A 27707-nucleotide genomic window follows, 5' to 3' on the forward strand; every position below is an offset into this window, starting at 1 on the left:
CGCAAACTATTCACTGTGGGCCTTCCTTCTTAGTGAGCTGCACAAGGTCTTCTTGCGAATCGTGCCTTCGGACTGTGGGTTCTCCTGAAGGTCTTCTGCTCCAGTGGGCTCCCCTGCTTACTCGGGGCCTGCTCTGACTCTCCTGCTTTTGGTGAGTACCTTGGACCTTGCTGGTCCCAATGTTGCTCCTTCTTCGCTTTCCAAACCTGTTGCAGCTGCCAGGGCTTGCTGATGCTCCTGCCAAACACAGATACCCCAGTTTCTCGACTTCCAACGTTGGACAGCTCGTGAATGGCTCCTAGTCTTCCTCAGCATAGCCTGGTCGCCAATGCTGCAGTGACAAAGTCACCGTCAATTCTTCTAAACCATCCAACATCTGTGGGCATTGCTCTACCATGCCTCCTGTCCCTAGTGCTTGCAGGTTCTTCACATAAGAATCCATCTTTGGATTCCATCGGACTCTTGCACAGTCTTCTACAACTGCATTTTTCCTTAAGTCCTCCATTGTGATCTACGGCGGTTTCCAAAGTCACTTCACACCTATGCACCCGGCTTCCCTGGTGTAGGTATCCTGGTTCCTGGGGTATCCACAGGTGGGGTGACTCTCCAACCTTCTGTCTTCCATGGGGTTTCTTCAGTATCCAATGGGAAAGGTCCTTCTCAAAAATTGCAACCGCAGACTTTCCTGTTGACTTCTATTGGACATTTGGCTGTGTGTCCACTCTACACACAGGCTCCGTGGGGTTCCTGGATACTTACTTTGGGTGGTTCATTGTGTCCCCAGCTCCTCTGAGTCTCCTGGTCCAAGTCCCGACTTTGGTCGCAGTTCACATTACACTTTAGTATAAGGTTTGGTATCCCCTTGGCGACCAGTTTATTTTGTGCTTACTTACCTGTTTACAATTGAAGTATTATGGTGCATTTGTGTTTATATCTCTGGGTAGGAGATATTCCAATGTGTTCGTGAGTGTTGTGTAATAAATAGACGTTTTTATCTATACACAGTGTGGTTCTTTTTCATTTAACCTACACTACATGGTTCGACCTGGTAAAACTGCTCAACACACCTTCATGATAAGCCTGAAGGCTGCTCTCCACTGCTACCACTTTTGAGAGCTTTCTCTGGTTTTCAAAGACGACTAAAATTACCATAAGGGTTGCCTGGATCAGTGCAAGGTGCTTCACTTAAATAAGTGTGCAGCATGTGCTAAGCCAGCCTCCTACATTTATCAATCCAGAAACATTCCAGTTCATGAAACCTAGATACTGTCTTCCTCCATGGGTGTTGTCAGAGTTACTTTGTCTTCCCATTCACCTGACAACTAGTGCCACTGATCCTACAGCTACTGTTACAGGGGTTTCATTTTCATGTGCAAATTTGGTATTAGGGTGATGCAGGACACCACTGAACCAAGAAGAAACTACATCTGTCTCGCTGTCGGATGGGTGGATTTCTTTAGATTGCAACATTTCTGAAGGCTAGATAACTGGAAAGACTTTTCCAACACAGGTCCCAGGCAATGAGGAGACGGTAGTGGGATGGCAATGGATTTTTTGTGATTGACATGTGGCCCTAACTGGGTAACAACTGAAATCTAGTAATGATGGCACACTTCCTGATATGTTGAAGCCTTGATCAGCCAAGCTGCTTGGTAGGTGTAGCAAGCTGGCACTATCAGGGGTCAATTTCCGGTAGTTAAGATTAGCAGAGGGGGCGGCTGGGTGCAGAGTGCCAACAAAGTGCTGGGTGCCCAATGCAGATCAATGGGGGAGATCAGCTTTGGAAAATGGCTGCAGGCTCGGGCCAAGAAGCTGAACGTAGAAAATCCACAGCTGCCCAGGTACGTTCTTATGCTAGGGGATGTAGGGACACAATTGGTCACGCTCCCCAAGACCCAGGGGCTTTGGGTGCAGGGGTGTCAAATGGCTTTGAGAACAGTTTACCGCACAGGTCGAGGTCAGGGGGATTCTTTGAATTGAGGCTGCAGACGTCAAGGTAGAGTCTCGCAGTGGTCAGATTCGCTAGGGAACCTTCGCAGCACTGGTGGGCCACTTGGAACACCAGAGGCTGGGGTCCCATTACAAAGGCGACAAGGCCTTTGAAGCTTCCCTTTCAACCACTATGCATATTCTGGGGGAGGAGATGTGACACCCTCACCAAAGATGGGCTCTTCTTCTGGCCTCAAAGAGCAGGAGCTCTCGACCCAGGGGTCCAGAAACATGCCTAGAGCAAGTCAGAAACAACACCAGGGTATGTAGGTCAGAGGTACCCTCTGAAGTACATGTTTTAATAAATCCACACTGGTGTCAGTGTGGGTATATCAAGAAGAGTCGTTTGGTATCAAACTCTCCTGAGTTAAGTGAAGCCATCATGGTGCTGGGGAACTCAGGTTGTTGCGTTTCCAGCCCGTGCACTCTCTACGGCTTCCCCAGCACTTACAATATTACGAATAGGCTTACATATTGTAGGGGTATATCTGCTACTGCAGCTACGACCACACCCGAGATATAGTGCATCCTGCCCTAGGGCATGTAAGGCCTGTTAGAGGGGTGACTTACCTATAGCTTAGGCAGTGCTACTTTGACATGGCGCACAGGCAGTGTGCCATGTCTACTTCGCCGTTTTTGTCTGCACCAAGGTATGCAGGTTGCAGTGGCAGTTTGCATGGCCTTGGTGAGGGGTCACTAGGGGACCCTCTTCAGTCTCCATGCCCTAGGTTCCAGAGGTACTATTTACTAGGAACTTACAGGGGTATCTGAAGTTATGCCAATTATGGTACAGTTTTAGGGAAAGAGCTCTGGCACAGGGGACCTGGTTGGCCGGCACCCTGTGCAATTTCATTCAAAACCACATCATGTTTCAGGCAAAAAGGGATGGGCTAACCATGTCAAAAGAGCACTTTCTTACACACCCCCACCCCCACCAAACGAAAGAGGATGAAACTGACCTTCCCCTGGAGAGTCTTCATCTTCCAAGTGGAAGGACACTGAAAGACCATCTGCTTTAGCATGGGAAGTCCCAGGTCTGTGTTCCACTGTAAAGTCAATTCCCTGTAGGGATATGGACCACTTTAGCAGTTTGGGGGTTTCACCTTTCATTTGTTGTACCCGTCTGTGATACCTGTGGGCTGTCTGAACTAAAGAGTGAATGCCAAACCAGTATGGCCTCAACTTCTTCAGGGCCCAGACCACAGCAAAGGCTTCTCTCTCTATGAGACTCTAACGCTGTTCTCTGGGGAGTAGTCTCCAGCTTATGAAAGGTTGCAATCAGCCTGCTGTAGGTCAGTTAGGGTGCCTGATAAGAGCACTCCATCAACAGACCAATCTTTCTGATTGCTGTAGAGGAGATTAAGCAGAGGTTCACTCTCATCTTTCTATCCATCATCTGTAACTAAGAGCATGGTCACATCAGCTCTACCATAGTAGGGTTCAGGTGGGTGACATGTATAACATTTTTGGGATATTTGCAACTACCAAGGTCAACCAAATAGTTGACCTCCCCTTTTCTTTCAAGGGCAAAGGTATGGCCCACTCCACTTTTCCTGGCCGGCCCTGGAAACCACAGGCTCCAATACCCATACCGTTTGCCCTGGTTGGAACTAAACCATGGCAGTCTTTGGATCATAGGACCACACTAGCCCCAGACTCTGCTGGGGAAGGGAACTAGAGTCAAACAGGGTGTTAGGAGCCGGCTAGCATCCAACATAAACTGGTCTACACAAATGAGGCCTCTCCCACTGAAATGACCTAAATAGTGCTCAGGTGTTATGTGTATGTGAGTGTAGGCATCTCACAAACCGCTTAGGACTGTCCTCACACACCACCTGGTGTCATGCTTCATCATCGGCCGTCCCCGCCCTCTAAAAAGTAATAAGTAGTGTGAATAATTGGTGGAATTGACGGGAGGGGTATGCAATCATTGTTAATTGGAACCACCTGAATGATTTCAGGTGTCTCTGCGAGCGCCAGTATTAGTTAGTCACAAAATAGCCTGACCTGTGCCCAAGTTGTCGCTCCGGTATGTGCGGATATCAGCTGTCACAAGCGGCACTTGTATAGATCGCCTGGTGTACCCCTGATTGTAGGCGGGCCCCGCAGGTCATGAATACGTCTGACCGGAAGTGGTTCCAATTAACAATGATTGCACGCTCCTCCCGCCAATTCCACCAATTATTCACATTACTTATACCGCTCGCTCCACCAGGTTCCTTCATCACCGGGGAGGAGGGCTGGATACGACTAGGTGATGCAGTGGAAAGCGCACCTTGATGAAGTAAGGCAATTGTGTGAGAATGGCTGAAGGATGCATGTTTAGGAGTAAATACCTTCAGTTTTTTGACAAACCTTGAAGCCTCTTGTTACTTAAACATGGCTGTCTGTGCTTGAACTTTTGAGAGTTTGACTACAGGGGCTTTCCCTTTATCCCCCCTCCCATGAAGTACGTAGGGTGAAGACTGTGGGTAAGACAGGGGAGTTATATCTCTCCCCCTTGTTTTTATAACTTGTGTGTTCACGTATGATAGACACGTTTTAGACACCTAACCACATGCGCTTAAAATGTGTGGAGTGGTTCCTTCTTTTAAAATGAATGACCTAAATATCCTGATGGTTGTCTTGTGCATTTTTCCTTCTTTATTCATTCACAGTGTACAGATGACCCCAGGTAGTGGAGAGTGACAAAGGTCATCCAACGGTTGATTTCCTAACCACATTGTTGGTAAGAGTGGAGCCCTTTATAAATATAAAGATAGGTCCTGATGAATGCAATGTACCACTGCTGACACTAGGCAGAAACATGTCGACTCAATTCTACAAGGCGAGGGGGTAATAACCTTCCCCATACCGCCGTTCACTTGTTTTTAGGTACCATACAGTTACCTAATCCATTAAAATTTAGTGAGGCAATTCTAATGGTTTTTAAATTCAGTCACTCACTTTGGGCCCCCACTTAGCTTAGAAGTGCACCCCTGTCGTCAGGTGTATGTCCGCCCTAAATCAAACCAAGTTTTTAGAGGGCGAGGACGGCCGATAAAGCATGACACCAGGTGGTGTGTGAGGCCAGTCCTAAACTTTTCGTGAGATGCCTACACTCACATACACATAACACCCCTGAGCACTATTTAGGTCATTTCAGTGGGAGCAGCCTCATTTGTGTTGAACAGTCTTTGGATCATACCAGTGCTTCTGGAGCAACTGGCTGGCCAGATGGTTTTGGCTTGCTTTTTCCATGTACTCAGCCATCCTGGAGCGAAGGCCAAGCACATAATCCACTATGTTTTATTTTGGCTTTCTGAGAGGTTTTCTCCATCGTTTCTACACAAGACTCAGTGGATCTCTAACAGGATGCCCAAACAGAAGTTTAAAGGGGGAGAACCCTACTCCCTTCTGTGGTACTTCCCTTTGGCCAAAAACCAGGCATGGAAGTAAGACATTCCATCTCCTTCTGAGTCTTTAGGGAGTCCACCAATGATGCCTTTCAATGTCTGGTTAAATCTTTCAACCAGGCCATTGGTTTGTGGGTGGTACGTGGTAGTGAACTTGTACGTCACTCCATACTCCTCCCACATGTGTTTCAAGTATGCAGACATGAAGTTTGTACCTCTGTCTGATACTACCTCCTTAGGGAAACCAACCCTAAGAAAGATACCCAAGAGGGCAAAGCTGGGGCAGTGATGGACTTAAGGGGAATAGCTTCATTATACGTGGTGACATAATCCACTATCACCAGGATCAATCTGATCCCTGAGGCTGCTTGAGGGTCTAGGGGGCAGACAATGCCCCCTAGACCCTAGTACCCCATTTCAAAGGGTACTTCCAACCACTGGAAGTGAAATTTCAGAGGCCTTCAGGCGAAGATACCACTGCCTTAGCAGGAGAGACCTTTACATTATGGGACATCCCTGACCAGTAGAAGTGATTAACCTCTTCCATGCTAATGACAAGGTCAGCTCGTCATGCAGTACCACTGGACCTGTGCTTATGACGAGCTGACCTGGTCATGAACAATGGGAAAGAAGAAGGTCCAGCGCAGCAGAAAAATTCCCTGTAGCATTGACGGTGTTAACTAATCTACTCTATGTTTTATACTGACCAAGGTGCCCATCTAAGAGGATCTCATGGGTCGAAAGTGATTGAGGAACTCTCTAAACATCTGAGGTACTACCACTCTCCTGGTTGCACCAGGTTTGGGTTCTCTGGTCTTGGTGCATAGGAGCCCATCTTCCCAATAAACCCTGTGGCTTTTACGAATACCTCCCTTATCCTGTGCATAAGCTTGCTGCTTTAGGCTTTCAAGAGTGGGACAGGTTTCTTGTCCCTGGCATCGATCCTCACTAGAGGTTCTGTTCTGGGCCCACGAGCTCTGCTGTGTACGGACCAAGCTCCTCAGGCTCGGTTCTCTCTGGGGCTAACAGGACCTCTTCCTGAGAAGAGGGGTTCTGACCAGAAATCTGTTTAGAAGCTGGTCCCCCAGTCTTCTTGCCTTTTCTCTTGGAGGACTGGCCCCCTTTTTCAGGATCCAGAACCTCTTTTTCACTCTGGGCTCTGCTCTTGTTTTAACACAACTCCAGTCTGGGATCCCTAGCATTCTCTCATGGGTTTACAGTTCGACTTCAGACCCAGGGGAAGTCTCCAGGTCATTTACAAGCAGACAGCCTACAGGGGTGGACGATGTCACGGCCACTACCTTCTGACCAACTACTATCCCCCAGTCAAAAGATCCCAAAGCCAGTGGATGTATCTTGGTGACATTGTCAGCATTGGTGACTTGATAGGTCCTTCCAATCAGGTACTGCTCTAAGTGAACTAGTTTCTCTGTCACCATGGTGGCACTAGCCTCAGTATACCTCAGGGCCTCTCCTCTTGCTCCATTCATCAAGGGATGCTGCCTGTATTTTCTCATATTAGTGAGCCAGGCAGCACAGCATAAGCCTACCCCTCCCTCTAAAACTAGAGTTGCCTCAGTGGGGTCACTCACATGGTCAGGCCACACTTGGGATCCCATCTGGACATTAGCAACTGCATGTACTGCAGGATGGCTAAAGGCATTTTTCAAACTTTTACAGCTAGCGTCTCCAGTTGGGTGTCCCAGTGACCTACAGTCATGGCATTAAGTCATCCCTGGAGCATACCTTTGGCTGTGAAGAGTCTCTGGGTCCACACTCCTGGGCAGATTTTTGGGGCCATTAAGAAGAATCTTTGTTTTTAGGGTTGCCCTCTTTCCCATGGGAAGTGGGGCCTTTTTTGCCTCTTTCTTTTAGTCTCCCCACCAGTGGTAGTCTTGGTCACCCTCGTCTTGACCCACTGGTCTGCCGTCTTCCCCAATTCTTGAGCAGAAAGTGGACCTCTGTCTGCCAGGAATTGAGGTTGTTTCTCTTGGTGACAATAACTTAATAGATGCTCCTTCATTATCAAATTATAAAGGCCTTCAAAGTCATGTACATTATCATCTAATTAACCTCCTAGGGATTTCAGAGTAATCTACAAAATCTACCCAGGTCTGGCTCTGGGTTTTTCGAGCCTCCCTGAATCTGATCCTAAACTCCTCAGTAGTGAATCTAAAGCCCCAATTAGAGGACCCTTCAGTAGGTCATAGGATTCAGCTTCTTTCTCATTGAGGTACAAAAGGTGGGTGGTGATGGACGGAGCATCTGAATCAATCAAACACTCACACCCAGTCAAAAGATCTGGGTTTAATCCATCACCGTTCTTTAGCCCACTCTGCCACCCCAGTTCAGACATGGCTATATGCAAATCAGTCTGACCCTGTGCCTCATGGGAACAGTCCAGCCCGAACTGCCAAGCCAGGTCTTCCCTGGACCGGAAACAAGCTTCCGAGGACCAGTTTCAGGCATTCCAGCCGTCTTCAGCCCGGCTTGCTTGAATCCAGTGGCAAAGTGAGCAAGGGACTCACGTCTGAGCATACCCTGCCACACTTATGGCGGCCAAAAGCGGTACAAAAGGGGGGTGGTGATGGACGGAGCATCTGAATCAATCAAACACTCACACCCAGTCAAAAGATCTGGGTTTAATCCATCACCGTTCTTTAGCCCACTCTGCCACCCCAGTTCAGACATGGCTATATGCAAATCAGTCTGACCCTGTGCCTCATGGGAACAGTCCAGCCCGAACTGCCAAGCCATGTCTTCCCTGGACTGGAAACAAGCTTCCGAGGACCGGTTTCTGGCATTCCAGCCGTCTTCAGCCCGGCTTGCTTGAATCCAGTGGCAAAGTGAGCAAGGGACTCACGTCTGAGCATACCCTGCCACACTTATGGCGGCCAAAAGCAGTACAAAAGGGGGGTGGTGATGGACGGAGCATCTGAATCAATCAAACACTCACACCCAGTCAAAAGATCTGGGTTTAATCCATCACCGTTCTTTAGCCCACTCTGCCACCCCAGTTCAGACATGGCTATATGCAAATCAGTCTGACCCTGGGCCTCATGGGAACAGTCCAGCCCGAACTGCCAAGCCATGTCTTCCCTGGACCGGAAACAAGCTTCCGAGGACCGGTTTCTGGCATTCCAGCCGTCTTCAGTCCGGCTTGCTTGAATCCAGTGGCAAAGTGAGTAAGGGACTCACGTCTGAGCATACCCTGCCACACTTATGGCGGCCAAAAGCGGTACAAAAGCCAGGAGTCTATCCCTGCACTTTCCTGAGAACACTTCCCACAGGATAGCTCCAAAGCTTCTTGTGGACCAGTCTGCCAAACAAGCTCTTTCAAAAGCAATGAACCACTTACTGATATCATCACCCTTAAAGTATTTTGGGACAATCCTTTGGGGATTTTAAGTTCAAAAGAACCTTCTTGTTCCCTATTTATTATTTTGCTGCCACCAGAGATGGGTCCTAAGCCCATCTCAACTCTTTCTTTTTCTATGGCATGAAGTTTAGCCTCTAAAGCTATCCTCTTGGCCGGTTTCGGCAGATCTGCATCTTCAGTATCTGCCTCTTCTCGAATACTGCTGGGGTCACTTCCAGTGGTGTTGCTTTCTGAGGGGTAGTGATAGACTCAGCATCCTCCTCTACCTCTTGAGATTCATCATACTCTTTCTTACCCAATGGGGTACGTTTTACTTGCCAGAGGCTTGTCATTCTCTGCCAGCAACTGCTGCAGATCGGCTTTTGTGGGTTTAGGACCCATGGCAAGTTTCCATGCCTTGCACAGCTCTTTGAGTTGTGGAACTCTTGGATGTGCATAGGGGGCAAATTGAGCTCCTTGGAGGTCCCTGGGTTCTAAGACATGGTGTTTAAATTAGTTGGGAACTTATTAAGAACGTACAAAAATGCTAAGGACTGCTAAGGACCTAACTACTTTCCTGCCATTTTCTAATCAGTGGGGGCTGGTTGGAGGGTGGCTTAACCATGGCCCTAACACTAGTTTTACGTAAATTTAGGATTTCCTCTTGTCAAATCACTTATTAATCAAGTGGTATAGCAGATGACAAATCTTGAACCCCACGAATGCACCACCAATGTGGGAAGCTGGCACTTTAAGTGATATACCACTAGGTGATTTTATCGAGTATAGAGTCCAGTGATTATCCCAGAACTCTACAGGGCTCAATGTAATACCAAAGTACACTATTTGTGATAGTGTGGCCGAGCAGCCTTAGGCCTAACCCAGAGGTGTTTAAGACATTTATTATACACACAATGACCAATATATGGTACACATCTCAAAAAAGAGATCCAAACCAATTTTATAAAAATAAGCTTATTTCAAGATTAGTAAGTACGTTTTAAACTAAAAATACTTTTCACTTTTAAAAGTAGACACTTATTGCAATTTTTCAGTTGAGCAAAGTTAACCTATGGGAGGAAAACAAGAATACAATTTCAAAGGTAAGTACACAACTTACAAATCCAGTCTTCTGGGTTTCAGGTCAACAGCAGGCAAGGTTCAAATTAGTACCAAGAGTGCACCAGCAGCGGCTTAGTGGCGGCCAGGTGCAGAAGTTAAATTCAGGGGTCGGGAGCCCACTGTTAACCAATGGAGACTGAGGGTGATCGAAGTTGCGCTGCTCACAGGTAAGTAAAGCAGTGTCAGGGGTCAATATCCAGGAGTTAAGGTAAGCATAGTAGGGCCACATGGCAGCACCAAACTTACACCCCCAGCGGCACAGATGCGGCTGGGTGCAGAGTGCAAACACAGCGCTGGGCGCCCAATGCAGATCAATAGGGGAGATCGATTTAGGAAAAAGGATACAGGCTTGGGCCAGAAGGCTGAATGAAGAAAACCCAGAGATGCCCAGGTAAGTTCTTATGTTAGGTGATGTAGGGACACCATTCATCAAGCTCCCAAGGCCAAGGTGTTTCGGGTGCAAGGGCATTGTTTGGTGTCTTGAACAACTTACCGGGCAGGTCGCGTTCAGAGGGAGTCTTCGGATTGAGGCTGCAGGCGTCAAAGTAGAGTCTGGCAGGGGTCAGCTCATGGTGGACTGACTTAGAATCGGTAGGGAACCTTCGCAGGACCGGTAGGCCACTTGGACTGGGGCCGTGGGTGCCGGGTGCAGAGGTGGGTCCGGAGGCGGTTTTGTAGTTTCTCAGGGCAGAGCTTTTCGTTTATTATTTTTTTTAACAAACTTTGCTGAGTTTTGCAGCAGAAGACCCCAAAGGGTCACATATAGACAAAGGATTCGGTAGGATGGATCCCTCAACCATACAAAACAGAGTCATATGCACAGAAACTCTAGTATACCCCCCACTCACCACAACATAGCAGTTAGAATCTTATACAGCTGTATATCTCTATCTCGATGTATTGTATTGTCTTGTACATTGTGGCCATATTGTTGAATCTCATTGTCCGAAGGGAGGCTAGCCGCACAAACCAACACCAGGAATACGCCCCTGTAGTTTGCCCATCGCTGCCAAATTTTCAAATGTTTTTAGGGGCCTCCTCTGGCCTGGAACAGCTTTTTCCAACCCCGTACAAATGTTCATCCCACGCTTCCATGACCCCACGGACGGTGACGTGGTGGCAATCACAGTCTAGCTATGCCTCTCTTCGCCAATGTGAGCCCCAGGAGCAAAAGGTTGAGTTTGTACCGGTTCCCCCCGATTCCGTCTGTATTATGAAGAAGAAGTTGTTTTGGGGTGCGTGGGGCATCCCAAGCCGGGACATCCAAAGCCAGGACCTCACACCAACAGGACACCACCCCCCTGCAGATTGGGGCCAGTACACTACAGGTCAATACAGTGTGGAAGAGCTCTTCAGTTTTAAAGTTGGTTTCTTCTTGGACAGGTTGCTCTCCACGGGTGCTTCTTGGTCTTTATAGAAGGCAGGCAGTCCTCCCAGGATTTTGGAGGTCACTGGGCCCGCAGGACGAGTCAACTTTTGTAGCGAGGGCGAAAGGCAGCAGACAGACTGGTAGGGCTTGCGCCGAGTCAGTCACTTGTCTTTCCTCTTTCTTGCTGGGGTGGCTCTTTATTTATTTTCAAAGTTTTATATAGCGCTGGCTAGACCCGGAGGTATCAGAGCACTTTACATGAGCATCAGATCATAGTTACAGTTTACATCATTACAAAGGTTACACAGTTCTTAGAGCATGGCAACATAGTTACATGTAAAGTCAAGATAAACAATAAGCACAAATACGAAAGGGGAAAAGCAGGCAAGGAAGCAGGCAAGGTGAGAGATTCAGGGGAGGGGTGGTTGGAGCACGGGAAGTAGAGGGCGGGAAAGGGGACGGGGTGGTGAGAGACACAGCATGGAAAGAGGAGGAGAAGGGTGATGGGGACACAAACCGGTAGACGAGTCAAGGCAACGTCCAAATTCCAGTAAGCTGTGATCCCAGGGCAGACAAGGGGAGAGATTCAGGGGAGAGAGGATAGGAGCTAGGGAAGAGACAATAAGGAGAGACGAAAAGAAGTCAGCCTAAAGACCGACTGGGTAGGTGACGACCAAGGAGGGAATCCACGGACCATCTCCCCTATAGCTAAACCAAGTAGCTCCATCGGGCGTCAGACAAAATAGTTCAGTCTCAATACATTGAGAGAGGAGGGAAGGAGAGACATAAATAGAGGGAGGATGCGGTAGGAGACGACAGGAGAGACGAAAGGAAGTGTAACAATGTGGTTCAACAATATACCAGAAAAGATCAACAAGGAAACATTATATCAAACAATCAGTAATACAATTAGGGGAGGAGAGAAAGGAGAGAGAAAGTAGTGGTTGGTAGGGGAGGCGAGAGAGTGAGGATAAGGGAAGAAATAACCGTAGAGACGAAAGGAAGTCTGCCTAAAAACCAACTGGGTAGGTGACGACCAAGGAGGGAATCCACGGCCCATCTCCCCTATAGCTAAAACCAGGTAGCTCCATCGGGCATCATGCAAAATAGTTCAGTCTCAAGAGGCGAGGGAAGAGGCTTACAGAAAAACAGGGTGGGGACAAAGGGCAGGGGCATGCGAGGGCAGAGGACAGAAGCTGGAAAGAGTAGGGGCGGAGGGGGGGGGGAGGGTTGGGGGAAGTGGGAGCGGGAAGGTATGGGGAGACACGGGTGCGTTAGTCCGAAGTCCGGCTGGGTAGGTGATAGTCAAAGGAGGGAGCCCAAAGTCAATCTCCCCCAAAGCTCGCGAGGTAGATCCATCGGGCATCATACAAAAGTATGCAGGTGGCCCCTCAATTCGTATGCCCCAAGTCCTGCAGTAGAGCTCCAGTCTGCACTATGTAGGTGGCGTAGTGCGCCCGCAGTTCGCCAGCACCCCAGCGGGGCCCGTTCCATCGCGCCGCCAGCCGTGCTTTCAGGGGGTGTCCTTATGTCACAGTTGCTGCCCGTCTAGGTCGCCGTCCATCCCCGCACGGGGGGGGGGGGCCCACAGAGGATGGCGGAAGCGCTCGTCCCGGCAATCCCCCTGAGGCCAGCCACGAAGAACGCAGGAACCGTGACACTCTAGTGCTTCTTGCCCGGGGTAGGGGTAGCCTAGGCACCCACTCGTTACATCTGTGAGGGGGGCGGCTGCCCGGTGTTAGCCTGATCGCTGTGCCCGGGCCGCCATGTTGGAGTCAGGCGAGGGTAGTTCGCAATTTGCCCCCCCCCCCCCGAGCGTCCTGACTAGACATAAGGGGGGGTGGGGAGGGGGGGGGGGGGGGGGAGTACGCGGGAGCAGTGGGGGGGGGGGGGGGGGTATTATGCGCCGCTCACCTTCTGGAGCACCGTGCTCCGAGCCTCCGGGGTCGGCCGGTCGAGGGACGCTAGCACCGTCACTGTGCCAGCGCCATTTTAAGATCAGGCACCCCCGGCGCGAAAACTATGCCGGTCAAAGGTCCGCTGGAGGGCGGGGGCCCGTGTCACCAGTCCCTGAATCCGCCCCCGCTGAATGCCGGAGAAGGTCACCGGCGCCGTCGAGGGTGTACAGCCCCACGGTGACGCCGCCGCTGTTGAGGTGCCGTCGTCAGGCTTCGGCTGCTCGCGGACCCCCGCCGGTGTATGGCGGGTGCGCAGTGGTTGGCGGTAAGGGATGCAGAGTCGGCGCCTCGCTCTGCCCGGGTACAGGGTGTTCGCTGGGCTCACTCGTAGACGGAGATCGCCTGGCCCGTCGCGTCGCAGAGAGGTAGTCCATGGTAATGACTGGTAGCCGGCTAAACAAAAAATAACTGTGGGTCAAACCGGATGTGTCTATTTATGAGGTGTGTCGAAGTGCCTGAGTGTGTGTTGAAACATATGTTAGAGCAACACACAACCAAGTATCGCACTCGGAGGGAAGATGTCCATCAGTTTATCGTCCTTTACCGCCCAGTCATCATTTGAAAACCTTTCCCAAGGTGTGTAAACCAAGTTGCTGCCACTTCAACAAGGAAAGGGAAGTGTGCGGTGAAGGAGGGAGTCGTCACTTGGTAACTGACGAGCAGTGCAAGAAAAAGTTGGTGGAAAACAAAAGAAGAAAGAGAGAAAAGTGCTCTAAGTTAAAATTGGATAACGAACGCTGGTTAACTTTATTCTGGTGCCGTTCATTTCCAAGGTTAAAAAGCAAAAAGGCAAATAAGTGCAACACAACCAGTGAGTAACTTTACTAATCACTGGTTAATCATGATGGTCGACATGTTTCTGCGGTTTATAGACCACTAAGTATCACCCGCTTCATCAGGACCTATACTGTGTGCTACTGCTCAATGTATGATAAAATAAAGTATTTGATACAGATACCGATATCACCTGATCAAAACTTGGTAGTCCTCCTAAGTATGTAGGGGAGGTCCAGGTTAGGAGTCATCAAGACACAACAACACAAATAAAAAGACACATACAAAGATAAAAACGACATTAACGCAATTAATGTAAGTCATTTATCATTGTCAAATCATGTTATGGCGTTCTTGTTGAGTCAATTACCAAACACTCTTCGACTCTAATCCTCTCGCTCACCTTTAGGGCAAGAGGAATGTGCCGCTCCTCGCCTGGCTACAGCTCAGGAAGATAGTGCACCGCTCTAGAATATAGAGGAAAATGGGATGTAGAATCATAAAAAACCAACTGCGAGTGCCTGACATGTGGGCGCCACCACCAGTTGAAAATAGAGATATACCAGCCAACTTCAATAAATCTGGTCTCAAGGGCATGAGGTCTATCACCAATACTCATTGAAGCAGAGAGGTGAATGACCACGTGTTTTAGCAGCTTATATCGTTTAGCAGATTCGGTTAATTGCACTACAATAAATGCGTGTATAGTATTGAGATTGAAAGACACCGAGAAATCTCTCTTACATTCTGAAAGGTTAGTATTAGAAGCTCGATCCCCCTCCGAGTCTATATCTCTCTCACGATCTATTATTGTTATGTATATAGCTTTGGTAGCAGGGTACCCCGTTGTGCTATATGTTCACTGAAATGGACTTGGTCACTGTCACACGCGCGCTCGTTTTTTTGGAGAACCGGAGGTCAGACTCGCTATCGATTTTAACCTTGAGGTCCCAACACGGATGGACTTATTCTGCGCACATAAGCCGCGCTCGTTGTTAAATGAACGGGCAAGCCGCGCTCGTTGTTAAATGAACGGGCAATCAAATCTAGAGTCCTAGGCTTACCTATCCGTCGGTACACTCGGCAGTCATCTGTGCTGCTCGGGGAGGTAACGGATAGCATGGATCGCCGGTATTAGTTTGTTTTAGGAAGTCGCGATCACGTGACGTAGGTGCCGCGTCACGTGTAGGCGACTAGGTATGCCGGGAAACGTAGTTTATTCACCCGGGACAATGTTAAAATATTCCTATTGCGGAAAATATTTTTTTAATTTGTACTACGATGGAACCCAGGAGAATACCAATTAAATATATGTATATACATATGTCTGGGAGAGAGCTCATAGTAGCTTGCTTATAAAGTGTCATAGAACAGAGGCCAGTCGATTCAGTTTTTTTGGCACATCAAGGCTCGTGTGGGATGTAGGTTTTAAACTATACAGGTTACTGGTCACAGTTTTAAATACATGCTCAAGTGTGTACCAATGAGCATGCTATACAGTGATGAGACAAATAAATCACATCCTGGGAATCAAACAGGTAGTGTATCCTGAGTGACTATGACAAAGTGGTTTCATCAGAGATTGTAGGCTGTAGTTGGAAGGGACACTGTAAATTACAGGGACATCCAAGGAATGTCCTCATTAAGGCCATCCTTATCCGTGTTGAGTTTATAAACCCATTTCTGTTCGATCCTGAAGAGGTATTTGGAAACATCAGTGATTTGAGTGGGAATATGAGGTTGCTCCAATACTGTCCATTGGAAATCAGTATGTTTGTGATTGACTTCTATGAAGTGATTGGTGAGCCGAGTTGCCTGTTTTTTACAGCGTATAGTACTTTTATGCTTGGAAATCCTCGTTTTTATTTTCCTAGTTGTCATTCCCACATACCTAAGGGAACACGGGCAGGTGATTAAGTAAATCAAGTTACTGCTATTGCAGTTTGTGAAGCGCCTTTGTTCCCATGGTCTGTTTGTTCCAATATCAATACTAGTGGATTTTTGGGTTTGAGGACATGCAGCGCAGTTACCACACGGGTGGTGTCCCGTCACTGCAGGCATGTCCCATAGTGTCCCGATTTGCCGAGTGTTCTCAATCCTAGGCCGTGTGTGGACCAGTTGGTCTCTAATGCTGGTGCCTCTCTTGAAGGCAAAGAGAGGTTGTTTTAACTGATCCCGGCCTGTATTTAGGATCTTCCAATGTTTGCGGATGATCTGTTGGATGGCATTAGATCTTGTGCTGAATGTATTCACACATGTTATCCTGTCACTCTGCTCTTTGGGGAAGGCCGGTTCCAGTAGGGCTTCCCGGTTGTTGTTGGCAGCCCTCTTTTTTGAGGTTCGGATCAGTTTCCTCGGGTATTTCCTTTCAAGCAATTTTTCTTCAAGTTCCTTGGCATGCTTGTTAAAGGTCTCCTTGGTTGAACAGTTTCGTTGAACACGTAAAAATTGTCCAAAAGGGAGATTGTCCCGGAGAGATTTGGGATGGCAGCTACCATATTCTAAGAGCGAATTGCGAGCCATTGGGTTTCTTATATAGCTCAGATCTCAGTCCTCCTGGACATCCAGTTATTAATAAGTCCAGGAAAGCCAGTGAATGGTGGTCATATTCAATGGTGAACTTAAGGAAATTGTTACAGTTGTTCAACCAGCTATGGAACTCCATGAGATCATGCACATTGCCACGCCATATAACCAAGATATCATCTATATATCTTTTCCAAACCCGTACAGATGGTAGATACGGGTTTGTGATGTTAAGTGCGTGGTCTTGTTCAAACTTATGCATGTAGACGTTCGCCAGGCTCGGCGCGAAAATGCTGCCCATGCTGGTGCCCGACATCTGTAAATAGTAGTTATCCTCAAATTGAAAGAAATTGTCTTTCATTGCTATTGAGGCAAGATCCATAATGAAGGAGACTGGCGTGATTGAGTCGTGATCACTCGCATTCAGAAGTTGCTCAATAACCTCCAGGGTCTCGTCCTGTGGAATCGAGGTGTAAAGCGATTCCACATCAAAAGACACCAATATGTCTGATGTAGGATCGAATTCAATTTCTGGCAAGAGCCTCAGCACGTCTTTGGTATCTTGTAGATAAGATGGCATGGTCCGTACCATAGGTCTCAAAAAAACATCCACAAAGGATGAAAGGGGTTCCATTAATGAGCCGATGCCTGATATTTTCGGCCGGCCCGGTGGAGGTCTCTGTTGCTTATGTATCTTAGGTAAGATATAAAAATAAGGCATCGTAGGGTGTGTTCTACGCAAATAGCTCCCTTCATTCGGGGTTATCCATCCTTCTGAGAGGGCCTCCTCTATCAGATGACCAATCTTGGTTGTCAGTCTAGATGTTGGGTCTTCTGATAAGCGGCGATAAGAACATTTGTCGCTCAGGTGTTTAGAACACTCTGCTCTGTAAGTTGTTGTATCAAGCAAGACAGTCACTCCACCCTTGTCAGCTGGTTTTATAGTAATAAGGGGGTCTTTTGACAGATCTTGTAGTGCCTGCTGTTCAGCTTTGGTGATGTTGACAAACGGTTTCTGTTTTTCCTTAAATAAGTTTTGTACGTCATATGTGACTGCTTCTTCGAAAGTGATCACTTTCGCTGGAACTGTAGAGCTTAGAGGAGTAAAAGTTGATGCATTCCTCAATCCTGTATTCTGTACATTGGCAGTGTTCTCTACATTATCTTCCATCCTGTTCTTTTCAAAGAAGAAATGAAGCCGTATCTTACGGAAGAATTTAGAAATCTCTACCTGAGTTTGAAAAACATCTCCAGGAGTGGTAGACACAAAACCAAGGCCGCGATTGAGCACTTTCTCCTCTATGGGGGTCAGCACTCGTGAGCTCAGATTGACTACGAGCCCTTCTCCGTGTTCATGCTCGTGCTCGCCTGGTCCTGTGGAATTTTCTTCCCACTCCGTAGGTCCATCGATTGGGGTGGCAGGTTCCACTGTACTTGATTCTGCGCGGCACGTCTCCTGCCGCGGGGTCTCCCTTGGCCAAACACTAAAAAAGGAGTCATATTTTGACCTTGTGGAAACCGGGCAGGGCCATATGGCCCTATTTGATGTCCAAAAGGGAATTGGCCTGGAGCCCAGGGATTTGGGGTCCACCAAGGATTAAATTGTCCTTGGTTAAAGTTGTTCCCCCTTCTCTGTCTTCTATTACCTCTCCCCCGGTTGGTATACATTTGAGGGCCTTGGTTAGAAGAGTCCGAATCACTGGAAAGGTTTTCTGACGTGGAGGTACCATAAGTTGAGCCGCCTTTTCTCCCATTTCTGTTGTATGGTGCAGGTGTATATGTTGCACTCGTATAGGGATAGATTTTTTCTTTTGAAAATTTGGCTAAGTCTTTTTTACACTTCTCCAACTTGGAGAACAGGACAGACCAGCCATCATCTAGTCTAAGATTCTTCTCTTAAAAAAAAGAGTCATTCACGCATCTGTATTCACGGTATTTCGATGGCGGAATACCCGAGAGGGAATGGTGCCCCTACAGGCTTAATAGTTAGCAACGCCCCTAGACTATTTCTGGACGATAAGGATTTCATCAGAGATTGGTATCTTATTGCTTGGAAGTGCACGCGAGACTGGCTGGTTTTAATCATAAAAACTGCTAAAAAAGCTGCTGACAAAATTATGATTGAGATCCAGATATTAGAGGGCCAGATAAAAACAACGCTGTCATCCAAAATTTTCTCGAAGCAACAAGATGAAAATAACAAGACAAACAAAGAATTTAAAGACTCTGTCCTGTTCTCCAAGTTGGAGAAGTGTAAAAAAGACTTAGCCAAATTTTCTAAAGAAAAAATCTATCCCTATACGAGTGCAACATATACACCTGCACCACACAACAGAAATGGGAGAAAAGGCGGCTCAACTTATGGTACCTCCACGTCAGAAGACCTTTCCAGTGATTCGGACTCTTCTAACCAAGGCCCTCAAATGTATACCAACCGGGGGAGAGGTAATAGAAGACAGAGAAGGGGGAACAACTTTAACCAAGGACAATTTAATCCTTGGTGGACCCCAAATCCCTGGGCTCCAGGCCAATTCCCTTTTGGACATCAAATAGGGCCATATGGCCCTGCCCAGTTTCCACAAGGTCAAAATATGACTCCTTTTTTAGGGTTTGGCCAAGGGAGACCCCGCGGCAGGAGACGTGCCGCGCAGAATCAAGTACAGTGGAACCTGCCACCCCAATCGATGGACCTACGGAGTGGGAAGAAAATTCCACAGGACCAGACTGACTGATTTGTCTAGGATTTTTTTTGAAGCCTTCACACTGGCCCCTAAAAAGTTGACCATGAACTGCTGCAGTGAGTCTCAGTGACCTGTCATATCCCCGTAAGAGTTCAGTGGCGCTCATTGATTTCATAATGGTGGCAGATGTGCCAAAACCTTCCTTTCCACGGAATCCAAGTATTTACTTTCCTTGCGGGTAAAGTAGAAGAAGCAGTAGTGGCATTAAGTTGGGGAGCAGCTGACAATACTGGAATGGGAGGAGGATCCATGCTGAGGAACAATGGCTGCTAGTCTGGCAACCTGTATTTCTTTTGAAGATGTAAGGGTGCTGCCTTGACAGAGGCTAGAGTCAAAAATAGTTCCATGGTAGACTCAAGGAGATCTGGAACCAATGGTAATGAAGGACTTGAAATGCAAAATTAGTGTAAGGTCTCTAACACATCAGATGTTGTTGGAAGAAGGACATTTAGTCTATTTGCCCATATCAGAAGATCTTCCTGAAAAGTATTAATGTTGTCCACATGAGATATCGTTACTGAAGGAGAGTCAATTAGTGTAGGAGAGTATCTTCCTGTAGATGTAGACGAATAGTAGACCCCTGACCATTATGATGGGGATGTGGAATCCAGTCGGTGTTGTGAATATGAACGTCTTGGTGATCTTGATCAAAATAAGCTACAGGAAGTTCCCAACTTTGACCCATACTTATGGCAAGGTCTAGAATGTCGTGATGGTGACTTGGAACGTCTTGGCGGGCCTCAAAAGAACAGATGCGTGTTGAGGGTCTTGTGGAACCCTTGAAGAAGCTGTAGGCATATGAAGCTCAGCAGGATTTGCTAGTGGTGGGGTCATCAGAGGTGGGGGAGGAGGTGCCGCTGTTGACAGAAGAGAAGGCGAGTCCGGTATTAAGTGTAGATCAGATGATGTACATTATGAACACACCCTGGAATACTCCAGAGCCAGATTCAGGGGAAAGTTTTTTTGCCTTCATTCTTGAAGGCCACTCTACCATCTTCTTTACCGCAATGTAAGAGTGTCTGAACGTTGAATGATATCTCCACATGGATCGTTCCCTTCCAAACTCTGTCCTAGCCCATGACAGAAAGCATGTTTGTGCTGTGCATCTCCTCAATGTTGAACAGGGGATGTAGTTTCTTACCTGGACTACTCCGTTTGGATCTCCCCCTGCTAGAGTCCTCAGAGTGTTAGATGAGCACTGCTTGTCCACCCTCAGATCTTTCCCCAGAAATGGATACCTGCTTCTTTTGCCTTTCTTCATGGCCATGTAGGTGAATCTGGTCATACCCTCTCAAGATGCACCTGGAGAAGCAGTTGTAGTGATGACTTTTTCTGGGGTTACAAGATTCTGGCATGCTTAGCCTACAGATCCTATGGGGATCTGTTTTCTGCCATATTCTGGACATTTCACAAAAAGAGATGGCATTTTTCTGATAAAAGAAAAGTGTTTCAGTCAGGAAAAATACACTTAGCCCAAATGGATGTTGAGTTAACCAATTTCAAAATGATTTGAAAGGTTTTTGTAAGGAAAAACCCCTTAAAAAGGAAAAGCTCAAAGATCCAATATCCTGTGAGCAGAAGCCAGAAAAATAACCGAGTTAACTGCCACCTACAGGGCATGATAGGACAACAGAGGCCTTGGTGCCCATAAAGGTGCACAGTTCATTTTCACTCTGACATAGCTGAAGCCTACAGAGCTACCTTGCCCTGTCCTTCCCTTTCATTCACTTTAAAAAGAAATAAAAATAATTTGTGAAGGATGTTTTTAAAATGTCACTTCCCCTTACTTTCTAGTGACATTTTAAGATTTTACGTATTTTCTAAGCTTTAAAGTAAATTATTGGAATCAACAGTAAAGCCTTTTAAAGCTGATACAGCTATTTCACACGTCTATCCTGGCCTTCCCAAAGTAAGGCGAAGGTGAAACATAAGATTGACTTTAGAAAAAAGTGCTATCCAATCTCTGCATGTGGATGGGATTATTCAGTGATCATGATTATCAATTGAGACCCCCCCCCTCCAGAGGGAAAAATTAACTTCCCAAATCTTTTCCTTTTATAGTTGAACATCATCACTATTTTACACTATTGCAACAGGGTTACAAAGGATGTAGACAATTTAATTATTGTGGACTGATCAATAAGAATATGCAAAATATTCTCCAGATGCCCTGCAAAACGTATATAATAAATTAAAGCAACAATGGTTTGTGAGGGGCATAGGGAGACCAGAGAGCAACTTGCAGGTTTCCAGAACATGGAGGGGTCTGAGAAAATACACACACAGTACTTGTGACCTAGTTGGGTGTCTAATTCTTCTCCAATTGCTCATTATCAAAATGTGATGATTTTTCTCAGCCATCTCGAGAGAACATCTGCAGAGAACCAATGCAACAGATGTGCAGGTTTACAAACCCAGACAAACAATGACTTCCACAAATACAACCAGAGAGTCTTTCCAATTAAAATCTTATGAATGATCCTTCCAGTGGCTTAATAAAGTCTTGAAATAACATGGAGCAGCATAGATTGGCAATGAAGTAATTCAACTGCATGTACAATCACAATGCTTTAACAAATCTATTTGCAGCTATTGTCACAATTTATCACACTATGTTCCTTTCTTCTCTTAAACATAACTCTGTTTCGCTCTTATTGCACAAATCGATCCTATTCACTATCATGAGCTACCTCTTGCTCCTCCCCCAAACTATAACTGAGCAAGGTTCGCCCTGAATCTCACCCCTCTTCTCCCTCATCCTTTTTTGTATTCCAGCTTCCAGCTTGTATTGTCCTTTAGGACCAGCAATGCTAGCATCATCATTCATTGTAATCTTTCTTTCATCACATCTCACATTTAATTACCCTTTGCTACCTCCCCTATTCTTCTGCTTTCTTAGTTTGTTTCCAAACAAATCCATGGGATAGCCCACACTCCATCAGTAGTCTCCCATACTCCTTTTCGTCTCTGCCAGCACTCGTCACTGTCTCAAATTCTCACCACCTTGATGAACCTCGTAATGTCTCCTTCAAGATGTTCATTCTTCCCAAGCCATTTATTTTTCCATAATCATATGACACTATTCCAGCTTTTCCTTTAACATGCCATTTGTAGAATGTGTCACAGGAGTACTCAAGTAATTCTAGCAACTGTTGTATGTAAAGGAATGTATGTGTTTAACAAAATCAAGTAAATAAAACAGAGAAAAGGTTAATCTCACAAGATAGGGGTCAATAAAATTAGCAATAATGTCAAAAAATTATCACTTACAATGGTCATTTACATTCATCATACCATCACACATTAATCAAAGGCCAATAAGGTGAATTTAAGCTAATATATTACAAACTTGGGAGGAAGCAGAGATAACACAGATTCGGACATCACCATTGACTTTTCAGGGCAACCAACTGATGTTCTGAGAAACGAACCCCGTACTGAAGCAACCTGAGTACCATAAAATTCAAATGGATCACTGAAAGCAAATCCAACTAGCTCATACTGGGTGCATGTTGGCAAATTAAAGAAATGAATATAAGGGAAACCTAGAAAGACTAGTTACTAGAATAAGTATGGCACATGAACTCAATGGTCGAATCTTTAGTGAGGAAGAAGGTTAAGATACATTTGCATTCTTTTTGTTTATACTGATGCATCGATACATTCATAACCAGACTGCTGTTTGGATTAATATGCTACTTAGCCTATGCTGTGCTAGAGGAAAACACCTACTTGCTCCCATTTTTTGGAGGTTACTAATGCATGCTGTAATACATTTCTAGTCAATATGAACAAGAAATATAGGTGTTCCCATTAGATATTCCACAACTTTGATGATACTTGAGAATGGTACAGGGAAAACAAAAGTACAATTTTCATTAATTACCTGAAGTTGCTGTTCCTTGAACATGTCTGGGTGAGGCGCGTTCAGGATATCATCAGCCAGTTGTGCCTGACTATCAATGTTAACTGGTGTTGTTGCCTTGCTGCATAAATACTTGCTGAATATCTCACGAGCACGAAATGAAAGCTACAAAACAAAAGTCACTTTTATATTCTAACACAATGTGCAAACCAGGCCTCAAAATATATGCATTTTGACTCCTATTTGATTTGTCTGAAACATTTCAGCAATAAGAACATTTATTTTGGAACTTCTCTTACTAAAATCCCAAATGGGAAATATCACTCTGAAAACACCAGATTAGTGAATCTCCTACTCAGATAAACACCAAATGGTGAAAAACTATCTTCAGTGAAACCAGAAGATTTCTGTAGCAAAATAAATGAGAACCTGGACTGAATACCATGTCCAATATACATATAATAAAAATAAATAAATACCCCTCTTACAATTTTTAACCGAAGAAGAGTCACACAATATGTGCAGTGTGGGGGACAGGACTCAGGGTCAAAGCAACAAAGTTACAGATAATAAAACATTAAGGAAAGGGGGGGGGGGGCAAAAGCATGAAAAGAGGGGTGAGGACAAGGAGTAGAGCAAAGGTGTGCATGGGCTGGGGGTGGAGGGGTGCACAGAGAAGAGAGTTCCAAGACTGCAAGGATAAAGCAGAGGAAGGCCATCAGAGGCGGAGGAGCGTGAAAGAGAAAAGTGTGATTCGGAAATTGTAGTGAGGTTTATGGACCCATTTAAGAGTTTAAAAAGGGACTAAAGAAAATGTACGCCTGGGTACCAACCACCTGGAAACAACCAGAGAAGGAATTCGGAGAACAAACTTACTGAACTATGATTGCGGAAGCTGCACAAGAAAAGTTATGAGCACCAAAGATACAGCAACAAGCTGCACATGGAACAGTCTTGGTCTCTCAACAGAAGGTTTCACTAGTTATAACAGGTCTTTAAATTAAGCTCAATACGAAGCAAACCAAATATTTCAGTGAGGCATCTGGAACTACAAATTAATTAATCTGGTATTCAGAATATAGGTGTAGGAAAGAGACCCTTTTTGCATGGTTACCCCCTAACTTTTTACCACAGGGGATTTGAAGAGGGATGGCTGATCTGTCAACCGCAGGAAGCTCAGATGGCAGAAAGATAGCCCTTTAAGGTGCCCATTGCAGAAACCTGCTGGGCAAGAGAAAAGGGAGCAGAAAGAGGGTCAACTTACTTTTCTGCACACCATGCCACTTACTTAGCCCAGCACCAGGCGTAACTCTTCTTGGTGGAGGGATACCTGCCTGCCAAGATAAAATTGTAGACTTAAGGCGGTAGGTCGAAAGCCGCCAACTGCTGCAGCTCAATTTCCACGTATGAAGGCAGAGTGTTGGCGGGTTCAGATGAACAACCCTCACCTGCTGCTGGGACAGAAGATCCTCCTGGAGGGGCAGCCAATTCGGAGGACTGATGGCTTTGCTCAACAGCTCGTGATACCAAACTCTCCGAGCCCAGTCCGGAGCCCCAAGGATGATTTGGGCCCAGTCTTTCCTGATCTTCATGAGAACTCTGGGCAGAAGTGGTATAGGCGGAAAGGCATACAGGAGGCCTGTTCTCCACTCAAGTCGAAAAGCGCTTCAGAGCTAGAGAAATCTTAAACTCCAGCACACAGAACTACTGACATTACACATTCTCAGCAGTGTCAAACAGATCTAACTAAGGCTCTCCTAACTGCTGAAAGAGACCATGCACTACCTTCAGATGCTGACACCATATGTGATCCACTAGGCATCTTCAGCTGAATTTGTCCAGTCTGGTGCTCAGAGTCTGCCAAGTGTTGGCCAAAAAGGAGCATGGCAAGCTGAAAGTGCTCGTGGCTCACAACGAAGCAAAGGTATAGTCTGTGGGCAGGCACGATGGGAATGTGGAAATATGTGTCCTGCAAGTCCAACAACATCATCCAATCTCTCGGTTCCAGGGCAGACCGTACTTGGGCGAACGTGATGTTAAAAATAGCAATATGTATGTACATAAGCGGCGTTCATTTGTGTTCACAATACCCCTTGGTGTAAAGAGAATGGATATCGCTAAGACTCTGACGGTGCTGTCCCACTGGCGTAGCACACACGCACACGACAGCCATTTTAGGTACCATGGTCTCCCTGTCCACGATCGCTCATCAGCGCGCTTCCCTGACCCTGCAAGCGTTCCCCATGCACCCTGACTGCCCCGCTCTCTCATGCGCGAGTCATGAGCCCTCCCCTCCCGCATGACTCTGTCCCTAAGAATCGCGTCCCGCGCCTGACCGACACCTCCTGCCCCCCCATGAATACCCCTCCTTTGATGACCTCTTCCTCTGAGCCTGAATGTCTGCACAGACCGCTGGTCATCCCTTAGCCCAATGATACAGTTTATTGCCCATCACTGTACGCACTCGTCTCTCTCGAAAGAAGCCACTATTGACCACGACCGCCCCACCCCCTGAGATTCGATCAGGCACACACATTCCAATAGAATCAGCAGAACACTCAGCCGCATGACAGCCCCCTCCTATTGCATGGAGGATAAGGGCCCTACTGTAGCCACGTGTTGGAATACCTCCATACTATACAAAGTGTTGATTGTAATAAAGGTTGCCTGTGTGCCACCAACCTGTGTATAAAAGACGAAGCCTCAGAGAAACTTGTTAGAGCACCTCCCGAAGACACTATGCGAGTGTCCCAAAGGACAGGCTCTCCTCATGAGTAATAAACCCTGTTCTTGTTTTCCTACTTCCAGTGCCCGTCTCTTTGTTTGGTAATTATTCAAGATGAGAATGAAGAGTCGCCCTGCACCAGCAGCCTGGGCATCGGGTGCGATATGGGCTGACTTTTCTACAATTGGCGCCCCAAACGCGGGGGCCATCAGCGACATAGGGTCCGGTAAGAGAGGTCCAGACGATGGGGTGAACATCTAAGTGATTGGAGTATACCTGCCTTGAGAGGGCCCTCGTCCGGCTGCCGATTGAATGAACTTCACCGATTCCGAACGGACCTCTCTCTAGTGACCTATTGTCCTGACTGGAATCCCCACAGAAATACTGCGGTAAAAACATGGAGAAAGAGAACGATCGGGCGCTGGAAAAAGGAAGGCGAAGAACTGCCCACATGGTCCGGTCCGGGTAAGGTCATGACACACGACAAATTGCGAAATTGATTGATTGATTGTTTGATAATACTAGTATTTCCTATTGATTGCTTCTGGGAGATTCTCTATTTGCAAACAAACACAGAATCGCCATACTCTGTTTATTCTTTGCAGATAGTGAAGGGTAGGCAACGCAAAACTTTAACACGTCGTGCCTATCTTTTTCTCCCCATTGATTGATTGATTGAATCGAGCATAGAATTGTTCGAAGTTGGTTCTCTTAAAGGATCTTCTCTGCCTGCAAACGGGGAAGAATAGGAATATTCTCTCTCCCTTTGCCGATAGTGAAGGGTGGGTAACGCAAACCTTTAACACGTCGTACCTATTCCATTCCTCATTGATTGATTGTTTATCCAAACGTTGACTGTTTGGGAATTGGTTCTTTTTGGAGGTATTCTCTATTTTGCAAACGAGCACAGAAGTCGCCATACTCTAGTCTTTGCAAGTATTGAAGGGTAGGTAATGCGGACCTTTGTCCCCCGTTGTAATCTGTCATGCCTATCTACTCCCCACTGGTTGATACGCCAGTTTCGCCCGGACCATTTACTAGAGGAAGATCATCTGACCCGACCAGAAAGCACCCCTAGTGAAAAGGACATATGAGATAATAAAGTGATCACTGTAAACTGTTAACAGAAAACTTTTAGCATGAAACAATCTGGAAAGAAAGGAATAGGGAAACGAAATCAGTAGGCCACTGATGAACATGAACTTTTATTTAAACAACGAACAAAGAAACAATAAAAATACGTAATAATAAAACCTATTAATACCCTAGACATAGGAAACGTTAGAAACAAGAACGGTAAACTGTAGAAAATGAAAGTCAGCAGAACATCCGCCCCCACTCTGGAAAATTCCAAAGTGGAGCAGGGTGCGGCTACGCCCAGCCGGAAGCAACCCATATAAGGCGGGTCCTGCTGCCAACAGTCGGCCAGGAGATCGTAAACGTAGGGTGTAGCCGGAGGAGAGACCGAGGCCAGCGGGACCCGGCCAGGGGATTGCCTTGACAACGCTGGAGAGTTGCAGGGGGGGAATGTCTATGTCCTCGACCCTCCCCTCTCTCTCCCAGTCCGGCCGCGGTGGCACGTGAGAGTTGCAGATAGTCCCGCCACATGCTCTCCCGGTCCGGCCACCTATGGCCAGGGACTGGGGCCGACGGGATCCGGCTGCAGCCGATGAGCCAAGGAACCCGTTCATGGGGCCAGAGCAAGGGGCGTCCGGCCGACATCCACCGGAAGCTCGGCCCAAAGACAGACGGGACGTTTTTTCCTTTTCTCCTTTGTAATGGCAGCGACAACACGCCAGGCGCCACTTCTTTCTTTTCTCCTCCGCAATGGCAGCAGCAACACGCCAGGCACCACTTCTTTCCTCTATAATTGCTGCAACAACCC

General features: G+C 46.8%; 1 protein-coding gene across 4 annotated transcripts in view; it reads right to left on the reverse strand.

Annotated features, from left to right (window-relative positions):
* Positions 1–27707, reverse strand: part of RGS12 (regulator of G protein signaling 12) — a 760012-nt gene that overhangs the window by 279004 nt on the left and 453301 nt on the right. For all 4 annotated transcript variants that reach the window (XM_078678542.1, XM_078678544.1, XM_078678541.1 and 1 more), the window contains exon 7: positions 23119–23262. In XM_078678542.1, coding sequence (XP_078534668.1) covers positions 23119–23262 — 144 coding nt within the window. The remainder of the gene's footprint in view (positions 1–23118; positions 23263–27707) is intronic.

The sequence above is a fragment of the Lissotriton helveticus genome, chromosome 2_2 (genome assembly GCF_964261635.1).
Source record: "Lissotriton helveticus chromosome 2_2, aLisHel1.1, whole genome shotgun sequence".
Classification (NCBI taxonomy): Eukaryota; Metazoa; Chordata; class Amphibia; order Caudata; family Salamandridae; genus Lissotriton; species Lissotriton helveticus.